The 13296-nt window shown below is 37.6% G+C and overlaps 1 protein-coding gene across 2 annotated transcripts in view; it reads left to right on the forward strand.

Annotated features, from left to right (window-relative positions):
* LDAH (lipid droplet associated hydrolase) overlaps nucleotides 1-13296 on the forward strand; it is a 95713-nt gene that overhangs the window by 27098 nt on the left and 55319 nt on the right. For both annotated transcript variants that reach the window (XM_012534864.3, XM_004274850.3), the window contains one exon: nucleotides 6889-7058. In XM_012534864.3, the coding sequence (XP_012390318.1) occupies nucleotides 6889-7058 (170 nt within the window). The remainder of the gene's footprint in view (nucleotides 1-6888; nucleotides 7059-13296) is intronic.

Raw genomic sequence — 13296 nt, forward strand, 5'->3', positions numbered from 1 at the left:
AACCCTTATTTTTCAAGGAAGGAAAGTAAGGCCCAAAAGGGCTAAATGACCTTGTCCTGGTGAGTGGTAGGACGTGGTCAGGAAGCCAGCACTTGTGATCCTGAGGTCAGTGCTCTAGTCCTGTGGTAGGTCATCTCAGGTGGCTGGTGCAAAGTGCTAGTGATTAGCCCTTCCACGGTCACAGATTGTACCTGGTCTGTCACCCTTTTCCTGCTATGACTTGTAAAGGGGACAGGATAAATGGAGTGTAGATGAAACTATGCAACTCATGGCAAAATCTTGCCTAAATACCTCAAAGTGCCTCTTTTTATAGTGTCTTTTTCTATCTGTTTACGTGTATGTGTGTGTGTGTTCCTCTGTGAATGCAATTTACTTTCGAGCCTTTTACACTTCTCTTAAAGACTAGGGTATGCTTTGAAAGGCAAGCAACTATTGATTACCTAGCAGTGAGAGATTTTGTGAAGTGAAACCGAATATACAGATTTTATTGCCTTGATTAAAAACATCTATTTCAACAGCTGTCACAGAAATGTGGCTGAATGTGAATCAAATGTATAGTATATACTTGCTTTACCTTGAAATAGTTTAAAAGATACATATTTATTATTTCTTCATATATACCCAAAGAAATTTGGGGGTTTTAATACCACAGTTCTTCCTCTGTCAGGAAATTTGTACGTCTGCTTAGAATGTGCTTTGGCTATCTTATGTGGTATTGGAAAACAGAGGTGTTAAAAGAATTCTTAGAAAACAGGCTTGTTTAACTTGCTAAATCTCGAAAAGCTACCGGTTTTGCTGGCCTGTTATCTTAACTCTGGCAAGAGAAGAGATAACCAAGGACAGGAGAAGCTAGGAAGTAGTGGAAATACCTCATAGTACTCATGAAGGATAATACCTCTCCTTTCATGGTGTTCAAACTTAGTGATGATTAGCTAAAATGTCTTATTTCTATATTCTTACCTCAGTGAGAAAGGTCATCATCATAGAAGCTATATATTGAATTACCTAATGAAAGCAACATCCAACTCAGTTATCACAGTAAGCCCTTAAGTCGTACTTGAAGACAAAACAAACGTTGAGCAGAACATGAGTAGCAACTTTGAAAGTTGAAAATAGACTCAAAGAGCAACCCTACATCAGGGGTTCTCAAACTTTGGCCGGCATCAGAATCACCTGGAGGATTTATTGAAACACAAATTAGTGGATGCTACCTCCTGAGTTGTTGATTCACTACAAGTGGGGTAGGACCTGAGAATTTGCATTTCTAACAAGTTCTTAAGTAATACTGATGCTGCTGGTCCTGGTACCACATTTTCAGAAGCCCTGCCATAGATCTTCGCCAGTAAACACTGGTGGGGAAAACCAGCAGAAAGTATCTATTGTGTCTGAATTTCTGAGAAATGTATTTAATTCTTGTTTTAAATTGACATATTATTTATAACTTTATTTTGAGTATGTTTATTGCTTAGGCTGCTTGTGTGCTGTTGAGTTAATGACTGAGTAATTAGAGCCTGGGTCCTTTGCTGCTAATGAGAACAGTGCCATCTAGAGGCATTAGCCCAAAGGGCCACCACAGGGCCATAGGAAGCTGTGGTTTCTAGAGGGGGGTGAAAGGGCAACTCATCCATCATCAAGGATTTATCGACAACCTACTAGATTATTATGTGTGGTGCTACAGAGGTATACAAAGAAATGAAAATGCTGCCTTTTAGTGACTTTGCATCTGTGTTGTGAGTAGCCCAAAAGTTCTGTAAAGGGCACATGGGGCTCTGAGCTTCACTAGTCCCCCCGATTGAACCAGAACAGTTCTGCCTTCATCTGTTTTACAAATTGAAGGTTATGTTTATAAATGCATGCTACAGTAGACTGAAATGGATAGGCAGGACAGATATATTATTCATCATCCAAGATTATTGTTCTAAAGTACAGGTTTTCTGACATGCAAAATATGGTGTGAAAAATACGTAATCATTGAGAGAAAAGACATAAGCTATAACCACACATCAAATGTTGAAAGTACGTTTTGCTTCATATTAGCACATGTTAAAATCATGAACAGTTGGAAATAATATTCTAGTTGCACCACATTATCACAATCATAAATTGTGTATAATTGGGAGAACAGATGTTCACCAGTGTCAGAAGGAGGTGACTCAGGAAAAAAAAAGTGTGAAAAGAAAATTTGAGGAATTAGAAGTATAAACTCTTTCTGGCTTTGATTTACTATGGAGTCAGCTTACTTGATGGCAGATTCATTATCAACTATTTTGTCATTTGTTCCAAACGTGTAACAGAAAAGCTAGAAATCATAGTGGTTTAGTTTCAACTGGTAAAACATTACCTAAAAAAGTTACGTAGTCTTTCAGCTAATGATGAATTTGCGTCATGTTTATCCCGAGAATCATTAAACCACTCCCACTCTAGTACCCAAAACTGAAAGAAAGAGAAAAAACAGTAGGGCTTTCTCTTTCCAGGACTCTGGCAGAAGAACATGGAGGCTACAGGGAACGACAAGATTCTCCTGAGGCAGGGACAGTTAGTCAAGTCTCAGGGCTCTCAGTCACTAGAAATAAACAAGTAAGTCTCTCAGTAGGTGGGAAGAAGCAGAAAACCAAAGGGTAGAGCAAGAAGAAGAGTTAAGAATCGAGCAAACTGTTAGATTCTCAGGGAAGACAGAAATAAGAAGCAGACCAGAGGAGGGAGAAAAGCATTGTAGCTGATGTCCTATAACACAGACCGGATCGTTGTCCCTCCCTTTGAGATCCTTGGGCATCTTCTCACTGCTCACACAGTGGAGTCCAGATCCCTTAGTGATGTTCAGGGTCCTACCTGATCTAGTCTCAACCTTCCTTTCTAACCTTATTTGTTCCATCTCTCTTATAACCACAAACAGGCACAGTACTCATCGCAGTGTCCAAAATTACACCTCACACTTTTATGCCTTTATGTTCTAGTATCATGAATTTAGAGTAAATTTAATTTCTCTTTTTTAGTTATGTATATGTAATGCTAAACAATACATGATATTGTTTTGTGTGTTTTTCAAAGCTTGACCTAAAGAGTAAACTGTATATTCATCTTGCTCAAAGCATTCTTTAAAATATGAAGTGCTATTTTTAGCCTTTTAATCTCCACGTGTAAGTTGTTTAATTAAAGTTATTATTAAGGTATAGCTTTGGAGTAATGATGGGAGCAGGATGGAAGACTTCACTAGTTGAGAAAATTCTGGTGTAAGATTTAGAGAGTTTCTGTGTGCAGACTCAGTCCTAGCAGAAGGCTCATGTAGCACTAATCTTTGGTCTTGTTAGCTCTGTGGTCGTTGGTGACTTGTAAATATTGTTTGTGTGACAATATATAGTAAAACTTATGCATTTATATTCAGTGTGTATCTAGATAAACATATATGTGGATGTGTTGTTAAAATGTGTTGTTAAATTTAGACCATTGTGATAGTATTCAAATGTGTAGTTAAGATTACACAGTTATAGTAATGTGCATGTAGTAAATAGTATTTTCCAGGTATCTCTCTTGGTTTATTTGGAGAAAGGCATAGTACTTTTTATGAATTCAAAGGGGCATTACCTTTCTATTTTGACCCAATAAAACCCTCTTATTTTCTCAAGGAGATGCTTGAGCTATACTTACTTCAGTGTTTTATAATAATGTTTTTATCTACTTCTGTTTCCTCTTATTAGACTGTGAGCTCCTTGAAGACAAGGGAGTATATTGTATTTATATCTGAGTTTTCAATATTATCATGGGCCAATTAGTCACTGTTTTCTGTCAGAGTGGTCAATTTACTTCATGAGAAATGGAAGAAAATAATAGTTATCAGATTTACCTGTCTCCTGAAGCTATAAGGGATGCATGATATTTTGATCCAGAATTGACAGAATTTTAATAACTGGATCAATCAGTTTGAACAACTAGATGAAAAGTAAATGCGAAGTACTGATATTACTTAATTCCCCAAAGAACTACTTAGGAACAGATTATACATACCTTTTGAAATAAACTCCAGAATCAGTAAATGATCTATGAAGTGAATTCCATTGAGATGGGTCTAAGAAACAGGCTCGGGTTCTAAAAGGCAATTGTCAGTACTATATTCAGGACCATATATTGGTAAAGAATTGGTGAATTGGATTGCCATCTATCAATTCAGGCAGTTTTCAGTTTAGAAACAGTTTACTTTCCAAATATACTTAGTTGATCGTAACTTGGAGTACATTTTCCCTATAAAAAGAACGGTATAAATCATTTCCATATTATCACTCTGATTTTGATACAATTTAATGTGAATTTTTTACAATATTTTTATGGAGAGTAAATAAATGATTCCTAGAATTTTTTTCAGAGTATATTAAAATCATAATAGGAGAGAAAGTATAGAGTATACAGTCCAGTATATAGATATTCTTTTAGCTTTTAGTTTTTGCTAGTAAAATAATATCCAGAGTGCACATTGAAATTTTCTATCATAGATTATTTATTTATAGAAAGAACTTTCCCCATTAATCTCATTACTTCAGAAAACACTAAGTAGTGTGTTTATCTTGGAAATCTACTGAGCAATTCCCAGAGGTAAAGCCAGACTTACTTCTGAAATATTCACTTCGATAATGATTTGAATTATAATGGTCATTAAAGTTCATCTGAAATATGTTTTAGGGCCTTATTTCTAGAATCAATGAAGTTTCTAAATGTTTATTGTATTTAGCTCATTTTCTTTCTCTTTGCTCTAACCATATAAATGTATATTTGAGGGAGGCCTTAAATGACAGGAATTGAAATGATAGCAGTCATAAGTTTCATTTCTCAAATAGTTTATGCCAGACACTTCCTATGTGCTTTAAAGTGTTACGCAAGCAACATTCCTCGGAGGCTAGAATTACTATCTCTGTTTTATATATGAGGAGACTGAAGCCAGAGGTTAAAGTATTTGCACGGAGTCACATAGTAAGGTGCTTAGCTGGGAGTTAGAACCAGGTTTATCTTGTCTCCAACGCCCTTGATCTTTGTACTATACCATACCGTCCCAATGAAAGGAAGACTTCAACATTTTCAAAAGCTGTATATTTTGAAAAATAAAGAACTTGGGTTGCAAATATTATAGGTATTTGGGGTATCAGAACAATACGATCACTCCTGGGTAGAGTGATCAGAGAAGAGATATGACAGTAGTGGAATATGAACAACTCAAACTTAAATAGAATATTAAATAAATAAAAGCTTGGATTTGGAGCCATCGGAGGCCCTACGAAAATCAAATTTCCAGATTCTGTCTCTTCCCAATTCTGTTTTATGGGGAACTTCCTTGTTAAATAGAGAATGAATTCTAGGCTGACCTGGGAAGAAGGGTTAAAGCAGAACATGTCTCACCTGGGAAATCTCCTGTTTCAGTAGTACCAGTGAAACGGGGAACTAAGCCTCATTAATTCAATAAAAAGCACTTCAATAACTGTATGCCAGGCATTGGAGAAAGAGATAGGCAAGACAGGAAGTACAGAAGTAAATTAGGAGTAGTGTGGTGAGATAAATATGGGATGTGGTGGAAACTGAAAGGAAGGCCACTTTACTCCTCATCTACTGAATCATAAAAAGGCTTCTCAGAGGAGGTAACACTTGTTGAGAGTTTGAAGGATAAAGAGGAATTAGCCAGATTAACAAGGGGGAGCTGAGCACTGAAGGAAGAAAAACCAGCATGTACAGATAAAACTGAAGAGCAGTTCTTCCTAATGAGTTTTGGGTACCTTTGTTATAGTTTGCGTCAGTACCTTGAAGGCAATTGACTACCTTGTGATATCTTGAAATATTACACCCTGTCATTGGGGTTGTATATATGTTCATAGGGAAAGCCTATTGAAGTTTTCTCTGCTCATAGAATATTGGAGCTGGCAGCATCCTCAGATTGTCTAGTCATTTCATATTTTCATTCAACAATAATATTTACTGGGTGCTAGTCACAGAGGACACAGAAATGAAAGATGGACCTTGCCTTCAAGGAGCTCGCAGTCTCAGGGAGGAAACAGACAGTTATACAAATATGATAAAGTGCTATAATAAGAAGTGAATACTAGTTAAACACAAAGGAAGGCTCATTCATTTTTCTTGAAGATTAGCTAGATAAAGTTTTGAGTAGGTCTTGAAGAATCTTAAAGACGTTCATTTGTGAAAGGAAGAAAGGATATTTCAGGTCAGGACTGTGCTGGTTAAAAGGAACAGTTTAAAACATTTCTACTTATGCCTTTCAGTCTTGACTTCTTTAAACAAAGATTATCTAAAATAATGAAGCAGTGTCATGGATTTTCTTGGTTATATATTAATCATGTAACCTAGCCTAACCAGTGGTTCTCAATGTGTGGTCCTGGGACCAGCAATATCAGCATCTTCTGGAGGCTTAGAAGTGTAAATTTTCGGGCTCCAGCCCAGACCCACTGGATCAGAGACTCTGATGGTGAGGCCTAGCAATGAGTGTTTCACCAAGCCTTACAGAGAATTCTGATGCATACTCAAGTTTGAGAACCAGTGGCCTAAACTGTAGTAGTTGATGGAATAGTTGAGAGTTCATGGGCTTTGAGGACAGACACCTGGGTTTGAATCTCACCTGTCGCACTTAACAGGTATGTAACTGCCAATCTATCACCTAACGTCCGTGAGCTTTGGGATTTTCATCTATAAAATGAAGATAGGAATACTTCCTTTCCAGGGTTGTTGTGAAGATATAATTTAAATAAAGTGCCAACACTGTGGCTTGCACATGGTAGGCTTTCAATAAATGATAGCAACTGCTATTATTATTGGTTTGTTTTTTTTTAGATATTTTCCCCAGTGAAGCGATTGCTTTCACTTATTGAATGAAAACATAACTTATATTTTTTATTTTAGATCCAAATGCTCAAGAAATTAAGGACATCTATGGACTCCGTGGTCAAGTAGAACACAAGCTAGCTTTCCTGAGAACTCATGTGCCAAAGGAAATGAAACTTGTGGTCATTGGCCATTCCATAGGCTGCTATTTCTCCCTTCAGGTTCTGAAGCATGCCCCTGAGCTCCCAGTAAGTACGCCTCAGGAGGGGACTGTCGGTGCTCGATTGTGCACTCGCACAAATCCTCTCAGATTTCCTTTGCTTTTTTGTCTCGTATTGAATTGATAAATAAAACACAGAGAGGGATACTTGTTAGCTGCCTTTATCCTTATCTCTATATTACTGTGGGCCTGTGTGAGTGTATGTTCATACATTTCCCATAATGTTTCAAAAAATAACGCTGAAGGAGGTGGGAATTTTCTGAATAAATGCCTCTTCTTTTTAAATTGAAGTATAGTTAATTTACAGTATTTTATTTGAACAAATGCTTTTTAATCTAGGGTTATCTGGAGTTCTTAAATTACATACAACTTGCTGTCTTTGGTAAAGGAATATTTCTTTTTTTATATTTATTTATTTATTTTTTGGCTGTATTGGGTCTTAGTTGCAGCACGCAGGCTCTTCGTTGCGGTGTGCAGGCTTCTCTCTAGTTGTGGCACGTGGGCTTATTTGCTCCGCAGCATGTGGGCTCTTAGCTCCCTGATTAGGGATCAAACCAGCGTCCCCTGCATTGCAAGATAGATTCTCAACCACTGGGCCAGCAGAGAAGTCCCTGTAAAGGAATATTTAAAAGCAGTCACCAACTAGGGCTGAGGCAATAATCTTGTCTAGGGAGAGTATTATGCAAATATTCATGCCTCCTCTCAAAAGGAAGAAAAATTATTATTATCACCATTGTTGATAGGCAAACAGTTATTCTTAAGGAACATTAAATCTTTATTTAGTCATAAGTCTGAATCCTTATCTGTTCTATAGCTTGGCAGCCTGTTTGAGACACTCATTTATTCATTCATTCATTCATTCACAAATACTGGGTGCCACTATGTGCCAGATATTAAGTGAGACACTGGAGATATAAAGACCTATTTAAGGGGCTTCCCTGGTGGTGCAGTGGTTGAGAGTCCGCCTGCCGATGCAGGAGACACGGGTTCGTGCTCCGGTCCGGGAAGATCCCACATACCACGGAGCGGCTGGGCCCGTGAGCCATGGCTGCTGAGCCTGCGCGTCTGGAGCCTGTGCTCTGCAATGGGAGAGGCCACAGCAGTGAGAGGCCTGCGTACCGCAAAAAAAAAAAAGACCTATTTAAAGTGCCAGGAAAGCTAGTGAACTATACAACACTTCAAAACAAAACAAAACCTCATACTTTCACTGACATATACCATTGAAATGACCTATTAAATGAATGTGATTCACAGCATAAATTATTTCTTCATTCAACAAACTTATATTAAGCACTCGCCTTGTATCAGGCCTTGTGCTGTGTTTTGAAGACATCCCAGTGAATAAAATAGTCTTTGAGGTAAGAGAGCCTGAAGTCTAAGGGAGGACACAGACTAACCCATAGGTGTGATACCTACTTCTTATGTAAATAGAGGGTGTGTGAGATCATGAAGGAGTGCTATTTAACCTGGTAATCTGAATACAAGATAGGAAGTGATTCCTTCCTGGAATCTCCCTATCCTGGGATATTGACTTTTCTCACTCCATGTGGTAAAATATCTTCAGTGGAGGCTTGGAGCTCACAAGGAATTTGCTTCTTCCCCTCCAGCTTGACACACTTACTTCTTACTTATAATTAATTGCCTTTGGGAAAAGTACAACTATAGCGTCCTTGGGTGTGCTTTTTAATACCAAATGGAGGCTGTTAATTTCTTACATTGGGTATCAGAAAGTATATTTTTCATTTCTAAGTGTGAATTCAATAAATTCTAGATTGCATTCCATTCACTATATTATTGCTTCTTCTCTGGTTTTTTCCCCCTAGATAAGGCATCTTAATAAGAAAATGGGCTTTCCTTTTAGCATTTTTTTTTTTGTTTTTAGCATTTTGCATGGCTTCTAATCTCTGTTGTGCCTCTAAAGCTCCTCTGGTACCACGTTATGAGGTTACTGTTTTCATAGTGTCCAGTCTTAGCCCTTAGCGGTTCTCTTTGCACAGTTGCCACAAGTCCTCACTCTAGAAACAAGACACCTACGTTCAGATACTTGCTGTCATACTTTGTCTTGGTGACCTTGGGCAAGTTATTGAGTCTCTGTACCTTTGTTTCCTCATCTGTAAAAGGGGGATAGTAATATGTTCTTCAGAGGATTTTTGTGAGGAATTATATAAAGAATTAAGAATGGTGCCTAGAACTTAAAAGTTCCATATAAGTATTAGCTATTATTATTATAATGGAAATGACTCAGTAATTAGGTTAACTACTGTGTTAGTAATCTACAGCTGTGTAACAAGTTACCTCAAAACTTAACAGCAGACGCAAGAGGGAAGACATATGGGAACATATGTTTATGTATGACTGATTCACTTTGTTATAAAGCAGAAACTAACACACCATTGTAAAGCAATTATACCCCAATAAAGATGTTAAAAAAATAAAAAAAAAAAAGAAAAGAAAAAACTTAACAGCATAAAACAATACACATTTATTCTCTCACAGTTTCTGTGGACCTGGGACTGGTCACAACTTAGCTAGGTTCTGTGGTTCAGGGTATCTCACAAGACCGTAATCAAAGTGTCTTTCAGGGCTGTGGTCTCATGTGAAGATCTGAATTGAGGAGGATCTGCCTCAATTCACTCCCTCAAGGGTTGTTGGACGGAGGAGGGCCTTGGTTCATCACTGGCAGTTGGGTGGAGGCCACCCTCAGTTCCTTAGAATGTGGGCCTTTCTAACTCACCCCATGAGAGCAAGTCTGGGAGGAGAGCCAGAGAAAGAGTCTGCTGGCAAGATGGAAGTCACAGACTGTAACCCAATTACAGAAATGATATCTCATTACTTTTACAGTATTCTCTTTGTTAGAAACAAATCACTGGCTCCAGCCCAAACTAAAGGGGAGGGGATTAGACTAGAGCATGAATATTAGAAGGTGAGGATCACTGAGGGCCATGTCAGAGGCTGCCTACCCCACCACTACTACAGTTAGGACTTCACTTGTGTGAGGTACCATCAAGCATGTAGATATATAGGTATATATCAATATATAAGTTAAAATACTGAATTTATTTCCTGGTGTAGGAAGTAACTTGGTCCTGTCAAATAAAATGTTGCAAACTGATATGACATATAATTTTTGGCTATTAGTTGTTCCAGGTGTTTTAAAAAGAGTACTTGCATGTTTGAAATAATAATAACATTATTATTTGTGATGGTTAATTTTACATGTCAAGTTGATTGGGCTAAGGGATACTCAGATAGCTGGTAAAACATTTCTAAGTGTGTCTGTGAGTACTTTTCTGGAGGAAATTAGCGTTTGAATTGGACTGAGTAAAAAAGATCTGCCCTCACCATTGTGGGCGGGCATCATCCAATCTGTTGACGGTCCAAATAGAACAAAAAGTCCCAGGAAGGGCAAATTCTTTCTCTCTTCTTGAGCTGAGTCAGCCATCTTTTCATGCCCTCTGACAGTGGAGTTCCAGGTTCTCAAGCCTTCGGCATCATCTGTTCCCCTGGTTCTCAGGCCTTCGAACTCGGACTGAATTATACAACTGGCTTTCCTGGTTCCCATCTTGCAGATGGCATGTTGTGTGGGACTTCTTGGCCTCTATAATTGTGTGAGCCAATTACTATAGTAAGTGTCCTTTTATCTATATCCGTATATATAGTCTGTTTCTCTTGAGAACCCTGACAAATACACTACTCTAAACATAGGGAAGAAAGTAACCATTTGAGTCTTTCAGTTTGTTAACTTAATCAGATCTTTCCTTTTGGTTTTTGTTTGTTTGCTCCACATCCATTCTGCATGTAATGTGTAATTTCTCTTATGCATACTTGAAAACAGTTGTTCAACACATTTGTTTTGAACCCGTCTCTTTTTTGGCTCGCGTTCACAGCGTCTGTTGGGAAAGAAGTACAATGCATCTTAAGGTTAATGTAGCTTCTTATAGCTTCCTCAGCTCTATAACTTTCTAATTAAGGCAGGAATAGTGGTGAAAAGGAAAAAGGCAGATGAAACATGAGCTTAACCTAGTCTAATTGTGAAGACATAAGTCATACTGTGATTATAGAGTTTTCAGAGAGACATGAGAAAGTGTGTTTTCTTAAAAAGGGTGTACTCTAGAAAATAACGCATATAATAAATTGTCCACAAAGGTTACCCGGGGAGGAGGGTGAACATCTGTATGATTTTTTTATTATTCAAAAGCTTTATCTGGTTTCAGTTAACTACATTATTGAAGTCCACGCCGCCCGCCCCCCGCCGCCCGGCTTAAACACCTGGCCCAGTTAATATTGGTGGTGTGACCCCTGCTGAAGTGTTGAAATTTCAGTGTCTCTGGGCTACTCTAAGATGGCACAGTGCCTGCATGCCTGAAGTTAGCATGACATACTCCATTTAAGATGCATTTGACAATCAAATAAGTTTGTATTAGCCAGAGTGTTGCAATCCCTAATCATTTTGCCAAAAATAAGTTAGCTGTTATGTTTTACAACATATGAAGTGTGATAATAAGAAACTTGTGTTTCCATCTCTCTGTTATTTTTACTGGAATATTTGACTCCTATAAGATTTTAAGGACATATGTATAGTTTAGTAGCTGGTTTATTTGGTTTTATTTTGGTTTAATTCTTTATAATATTTTTGTAACTAATTATAGGAAACTTTGGTCTTAAAATTATTTTAAGAGACTTACTGCGTATTTTAGACATAATGTCTGACCTATTTTTTCATATTCTGAAGAAAATAATTGACTCTTAAAAATCTGGTATTAAAAATTTTGTTTGTTTCTTTAAGCAAATTTGGTACATAGAATTATAGAAAGTCTTCATATATTTTGACAGTAGTGTCCAGAATAAAGAACTTAAAAAAGAAACTTAAGAAAATAGATAATCGGAAGATTGTTAAATAGTACTGTCGTGACTTAAAATAATAAACACAATTTCAGATTCATAGGATTTTTAGAGACAGTCTAGTCCCATCTTTAATTTTATAGGTAGAAACTGAGAGAAAAGTGCCTTGCCAGGATACAGCCAAGGCTCTGTCTTAATCTAGGGGTGGGGTATGGTTATGTTAGCTGTGGATATAAAGACAGTCTACAAAGATATCTGATGGTCTTCTCAACCTTTGGATGATGGCAGAGACTCTAGATAGTATGGCGTGTTCCTGGAGTGTTCACAGCTAGCTCCACATGACTCATTACATTGCAGCTCAGGGAGTAGGAGACTCCATGAATACTGTTCTAGCAGTTGGGGGCAGATGGGGTGACATGGGGATAAAAAAGTAATCATCTTACCCCCACTATCTAGAATCTTCTTTCCTTCAACATCAATCCTCTATATGTTTAAAATGTGCCATCTGATTTTGCCAATAAATTGCATAAAGTTCAAGGTTGGGCGTTGAAACCCTCAATTCTTTTTTTTTTTTTTAAATAAATTTATTTACTTTAGGCTGCATTGGGTCTTCGTTGCTGCGTGCGGGCCGTCTCTAGTTGTGGCGAGTGGGGGCCACTCTTCGTTGTGGTGCACGGGCTTCTCACCACGGTGGCTTCTTCCGTTGCGGAGCACGGGCTTCAGTAGTTGTGAAAGCCCTCAGTTCCTAACTGAGCACTGCACTAAGTCATGAAGTGAAATTCAAGTAACTTAACTATTATTTTCCTCTAAGAATTTATATGGCATTTAATGATAATACTTCCTCCCCTTCCAGGGGTATCAGATCCTTCAAAACTTAATTTTTTATATTATTTGGACTTCCTTCGGGAAGATGCACAATAACATAGACCTTCCTTGGTCTGTCTGGTTGGCAAAAATATCTTCTCCCTAAATGAAATTTCCAGATTACTTAAACTGACTCCTTTAAGCCCCAGACTATTTTATCCAGTTGGGTAAAAATTTGTCTAAAATATATTTTTTACTTATCTGCCTTCTTCGACAATGTAGGTTGATTATGGAAGAATTTTTCCCTAATGATTCAAGGACATCATTTTGATACTGTTACTATACTACGGTAAAATACAATTAAAGGGATTTTGCCTATGTCCTGAAATTTCTTAGGTGATAGTGCTTCGTTAAAAAGAATTCTCATGTCTGTTTATTTTATAGTTTTTCCATCTCCTCTCCTAGTGTCAGGTGACATTTCTCTTCCCTACTTACACCTTGTTGCTACTAATTTGCTGCAGATAGAGAAAACAGATAACCGTGTTAGAATTTTGTCTCAGGTAAGAATGAACACGTCTTAAATGAAGATATGAGAGTAAAATTACAAAATTTAGTAAATG

This window comes from Orcinus orca, chromosome 13, assembly GCF_937001465.1.
Source record: "Orcinus orca chromosome 13, mOrcOrc1.1, whole genome shotgun sequence".
NCBI classification, from domain to species: Eukaryota; Metazoa; Chordata; class Mammalia; order Artiodactyla; family Delphinidae; genus Orcinus; species Orcinus orca.